Here is a 5,688-nt window from a genome sequence, read left to right as displayed (position 1 = left end):
ATAAGGATCTAATTAACTCTTTTCCATTTGACTTTTAACACCGTTAGTCAATTTGGTATGTGTTTGCTAACGGAATGAACCTCAAGGTACCATTTTGCAAACTTTTAAACCACAAGACTGTAATTGAAAATAGATGTAACCACAGGGTTTATTTTTGTATTTTTCCCTAAATAAAATTAAAATCTCATTTTTAATATAATTTAAATTTCTCATTATTTAAGCCCGTACACGTGCATTGCATGCAGACCCTACGGGCCCATTATGCAGGATTGTGAATCCCAAAAAAGCGCGGACCTGTGTTCTTGCTTTAAAGTTTAAACCTAGACAAAATGCTAATATTTTCCAAGCTCTCCTCTCCCTGCCGCGAATAGGAGATTGTTTGTTTTGAGGTTTTGCATTTTAATTAAATTTCTTCTTCTTTTGGATTAAATTCAAATTAATTTTCGTTAAATCTAAGAAAATGAAGTTCGGAGAGACATTCATGGAGTATTTACATGGAGATCAAGGAAGGTTTTTGAATAAATGCTCTCATGTCGAGTACAAGAGACTCAAAAAAGTCCTAAAACTCTGCAGGAATTGTCAAGATCTACAGAATTCTAGCAAAGAACAACAAAACAATGGAGACAATGAGGGTCCAATGCTATCGTGCCAATGTCAATCTTGCTCATGTAGGTTTTTTTTTTTCTTTCTCTTATTTAATTAATTCTCTGTTATTGATTAGATTTATTTTTTATTTTCAGATTCAATTTCTTATATGATAATATTTGATTTGATTTGATATTGCTCTCTGAAATTTATAGTATGCGATCAGATGTTCTTCTCTGAGTTGATGAGAGAAGCCTCAGATGTATCTGGATGCTTTAATTCTAGAGTTAGACATCTGCTGCATCTTCATATTGCTAAAGGAATGCAAAGATATGCATTGGGTTTATGCCATTGTTTCAAAAACAATCAGCAAAGCATGGTAGAAGAAGGGAGAATGTTGATGGAGTATGTTACGATGAATGCAATTGCAATCAGGAAAATCCTAAAGAAATATGACAAAGTATGCAATGATATTTGAAATTGTTGTTATTTTTTTTGGATAAGCTGGCACTATGTTTTTTTTTTTTTTCACATATGGTGTAATTTTGAGCAATTTCATATTCGGGCTGTTGTCTTGAAATTGCAGTGTTCTTTTAACGAAAAAACTCATCTCCACTTAATGAGACTTGAAAGTGTAGGTGGAGTTACAATCCGGTCTCATCAATAAACAACCATAGAGCTATATTTGTACTTTATTTTTTTCAGTAAATCTTATATTTGAAGAAAAACTTTGTGAATTTCTAGTTGTCAATGTAGATTCATTGCTCTGTCAATGGAAAAAATTTCAAATCCAAGTTGAGGGCAGAGCGCATAGAGCTTTTGCAATCGCCATGGCTGATTGAGTTGGGAGCTTTCTATTTGAATTTTAATGGATTGCAAGATGGAGAATTCAGCGTTTCCTGTGATCTCAATGCTTCAGAACCTGTTATAAAATTGATGCTTCTGAATTCTATCAAACTAGATTGTAGTCTAACTTGTGCCATTTGCTTGGTATGATATCACTTCTCTTCTGCATTTCAAGGAAGAAATAGTTTTGGCTTAATACATAGGCCATCTGTACTTGTCTCAATTGGCTCTTAATTTTAGAGATGTCTTATTAGCTTTTTAAACTTATTAATAATGATCTATTGGTCTTTTAAACTTATTTAAACTGAGTTATAAATCCCTTGAAGTAGTTACAATGATTTTAACTTCATGGATTTAGGAAGTTAATGAACTTAGGAAGTTAATGAGATATTTTAAACAATTCCAACAACTAATGATACATTTCCAAAGTTATAAGAGCCAATTAGGTAATGGATAAGTGCAGGGACTCTGATCTATTAAGCCAATAGTTTTGGTTTCTTTTTCTCTTTACTTATTTATTTTGTCATATTATGTACCAGGAGACAGTTTTTAATCCATATGCTTTAAGCTGTGGGCACCTGTTTTGCAAGTCTTGCGCTTGCTCTGCCGCTTCTGTAATGCTATTTCAAGGCCTTAAAGCTGCAAGTTCTGATGCAAAGTGCCCGGTTTGTAGAGAGGTTAGTTTATATAATCCAATGAATACTGGGGTTAGTCCACCCAATATGTACACTTTATCAATTGCAATTCATTTATGCACATACATGTGTGTTTTGTCTAACAACCATTTTAGTCAAAACTTAAGCTAGAACAATAGCTTTAGTATCTTTAATGCTTTTCACGTTTATTTATTTTGGGTAAATTGTATCAATTGTGATTGTAGTTAGGGTCTCTTTTATAAAAGTCATAAAACTTTATTTTCTTTCAAAGAAAATTATTGAACTTAATGTTTAATTTTATGTAAATCATTCTGCCAATTTGTGTATAAAAACTGATCGGAATATTAACGTGACATATAAGACATTTGACTACAACTAAGCACCATGAACAAGAATGTGATTATTTTATTTTTTTGGCTTAGAATCTAATAGGTTATAAAAGTCATGTATATCCCACATGGCGCTTAGTTAGCTATAGATACCCGTTTTTTGCGTCACATCAACATTCCATTGAGTTTTTGTACATAAATTGGCTAGCATGGCTTTATTGAAATCAAATGTAAAATTAAGTCATTCTATTAGAAGAAAATGAAGTTTATGATTCTTGTATAATAAAGGCAAAAAGTATCCAGAGATCCCTGATCTTTCATTGTTTGGTGCATTAAGCCCTCGATCTTTTATTTAGACACATTGAGCCTCTGATCTTTCACCATTTGGTGCATTAAGCCCTCGATCTTTCATTTAGACACATTGAGCCCTTGATCTTTCATATATGGGTGTATTAGGTCCTTCCGTAAATCAATTAATATATAGGTTTATTAAGGGCATGTTTGGTGTGACAACAAATGATGTTCTAAAAATAAAAAATTCTAAAATAAAAAATATATTATACAAATTAATAAAAATAATTTAAATAAAAAATTTATTGAATACAATAAAACCTTGTTTTTCGATAATTATGTTCTAAAAATAAAAATAATGTTAAATTTGAAGCACATTTTGTGGAAATAAGAAGGGTAATTTTATCAATAACAAGTAACTACAAACAACTCTTCATGAAAAGAGCTTTTCGTGAAAAGCTCCAAAATGTTGCGGTGTCCAGAGAAAATGCGAAACGCTGCAGTTATATAAACCTAACCAAACATGCCCTTAATAAACCTATATATTAATTGATTTACAGAAGGGCCTAATACACCCATATATGAAAGATAAAGGGCTCAATGTGTCTAAATGTAAGATCGAGGGCTTAATGCACCAAATGGTGAAAGATCAGAGGCTCAATGTGTCTAAATAAAAGATCGAAGGCTTAATGCACCAAACAATGAAAGATCAGGGGCCTGTGGATGCTTTTTGCCTATAATAAACCCCAAACTTCAATATCTATAGTGCATTTTATGCCTATTATTATCACATATGTTACATGGATACTTCTCTTTAGTATTTCTTCTATTCCATAATAGATGTCCTTTAAGAGCATCTCTAATGGAGTATAATTATCCATTCATTATACTCCTTTAATAAACTCTCTCCCATTGGAGTGGGTTTAATACATTGAGTTTTTATCAACCACTCAATATTTATTGAGCTTTTGATAATTTCTATATATATATTTTTTTATTTTTAAAATAATATGATTGGTTTAATTAATTGGTGGATCTTTTGTGATTGGTGGATCTATTATGATTGAGTGGTTATAGAGTTTAACCATTGGAGTTAGATAGTTTAATAAAATGATATTTATTAAATCGATGACGTGGCATATATATTGAGTGGTTGTGAGTATAAACCATTGGAGATGCTCTAAGATTAAGACAACAATTAAAAAATGTAATAAATTTTAACTAAAAGACTTTGTTAGCCTTGTATTAATTGCACCCACTAATTAACTTTTATCTAATTTCCAAAATAAAAAGGCAACTTAAATAGAGATATATTTGGTAAAAATCAATTAATGCGCATGGAGGCAGCAGCGTATATGCAATTTGTATCCCTTTTTATTTGAAGGTCATGTTTTATAAATTGCATTTCCAAGTCCATTTGGGTGTTCGTTTACGTGTCCGTGCAATATGCAACTGGCTTGAAGCGTGAAGAAATATAATGTGCTGAAACTTCAGTAATGATTTAAGACTCAATTGGTGATTTAGTTTCAACTACCGGAGCCTCATTCTTCCTAGCATCCTGACGAGGATTTGGTTGAGTTTAAATAACATGATTGTATCTTTTTAGAAATGTATGATTTGCTCCAAATGATACGAATCTCAATTGATGAATCAACTTTGAATTTAATGACCTTTGCTGTCTACTTCTATCAAGTGGGAGTTGATTGTCCAAGAAAACAAGTTGATCTTGCGTAACTTGCTTCAACTAAATGTAATTCATGTTAAAGTTTCTTTAAAATCCGTGCAGGCCCATGTGTATGCAAGATCCGTGCACATGTTAGAACTAGATCTGCTATTGAAAACAAGGTATGAAAATAAAAAGAACCTTTTTTCTTATTTTTTCTTTGTCTTCAAATCTAAGTATGAATTTCGCTTCAGGTGCAAAGAGTCTTGGAAGGGAAGGATGATGAATGAACGTGCTGAGATGGTTAAACAGACAAGGGAGTTTTGGGATTTGCAGACTAAATTAGCAATTGGCTTTTAATTTCATGATTGGGATTTTGTTTTTTTGGAGAGCAAGTCTCCTTGAAAAGAACTACAATACTCTCGGAACAATACACCCAATTAATTAATTTATGATCCTTGTACACATTTACTTTTTAACACTAATTATCTTTGATAAACTGTTATACATTCCTCTATTGATTAGTCGGATGTATCATTCTATCAGATATGATTCATCTGTTATCATTGTAGTAGTAAAAGTTTGGTCTTTTTTACGGTATATAGTTTAAAAAGTAAATATAAAAAGATTTTTTACTATACTCGTAAAGCAATGCTTCTGACTAATCAAAAGAGGAATGCGTATCATTTTAAAGATGATTGAATTATATATATATATATATATATATATATATATATATATATATAAAAGAGGTATTAATTGATAGGTCTAATGAATTAGATATGTATTACTTCGGGGGAGTATGGTAGATGTTCTTATTAGTCAAATGATAATTGATTTACTTCAATAATTTAAAAAGCAAAATATTACCAATTTAAAAGAGTATTTAGATAGAAAAAAAAGGGGTAATTACAACTATATTTATTGAACTTTACTCTTACCGTATGACCACTAAATTTCAAAACATAATATAAAAGTCATTCAACTTTACACTTCCAAACATTATAGTTACTAAACTTTAATTAATGCCTCAAAATAACTGTTCATGATGTCAAAATAGAAAATTTTAAGAATTGATGATATTCTAAGTAATTATAATTCTTCATTTTTATTTTATTTTGAGATCATCTAGATGTTGTTTGGTTAGGATAGAGAAAATGTATGTTTAGAGAGAGATTCAGAAATGACAATTTTAAATACTTAGCTGTTTTTTTGAGATTTTTTTTAGTATTCTCGTGATAGTGGTCCAATGTGTTGGTTCAGGGCTGGATTGGTATTTACTCATCATCTCAACGATGCGACAAATATTAGGTTTAGT

The 5,688-nt window shown here is 30.9% G+C and overlaps 1 protein-coding gene across 4 annotated transcripts; it reads left to right on the top strand.

Annotated features, from left to right (window-relative positions):
- Window positions 1–326: 326 nt before the first annotated feature.
- Window positions 327–4,894, top strand: LOC136208440 (probable E3 ubiquitin-protein ligase BAH1-like). 4 transcript variants are annotated; one of them, XM_065999309.1, is made up of 8 exons: window positions 327–389; window positions 574–668; window positions 812–1,045; window positions 1,172–1,219; window positions 1,342–1,575; window positions 1,971–2,108; window positions 4,494–4,552; window positions 4,625–4,894. In XM_065999309.1, exons 2-8 carry the CDS (start codon window positions 618–620, stop codon window positions 4,728–4,730), a joined length of 870 nt encoding a protein of 289 aa, XP_065855381.1. In that variant the 5' UTR covers window positions 327–389; window positions 574–617; the 3' UTR covers window positions 4,731–4,894. The 4 variants fall into 4 exon arrangements, with proteins under 4 accessions (XP_065855381.1, XP_065855378.1, XP_065855379.1 ...); XM_065999306.1 differs by having other exon boundaries at window positions 332–668; window positions 801–1,045; window positions 4,625–4,886; XM_065999307.1 differs by lacking the exon at window positions 1,172–1,219 and having other exon boundaries at window positions 332–668; window positions 801–1,045; window positions 4,625–4,880.
- The last annotated feature ends 794 nt before the right edge of the window (window positions 4,895–5,688 follow it).

The sequence above is a fragment of the Euphorbia lathyris genome, chromosome 10 (genome assembly GCF_963576675.1).
Source record: "Euphorbia lathyris chromosome 10, ddEupLath1.1, whole genome shotgun sequence".
NCBI classification, from domain to species: domain Eukaryota; kingdom Viridiplantae; phylum Streptophyta; class Magnoliopsida; order Malpighiales; family Euphorbiaceae; genus Euphorbia; species Euphorbia lathyris.
The sequence above is the reverse complement of the archived record's forward strand: the minus strand, read 5'-3'. Positions and strand labels throughout refer to the sequence as shown.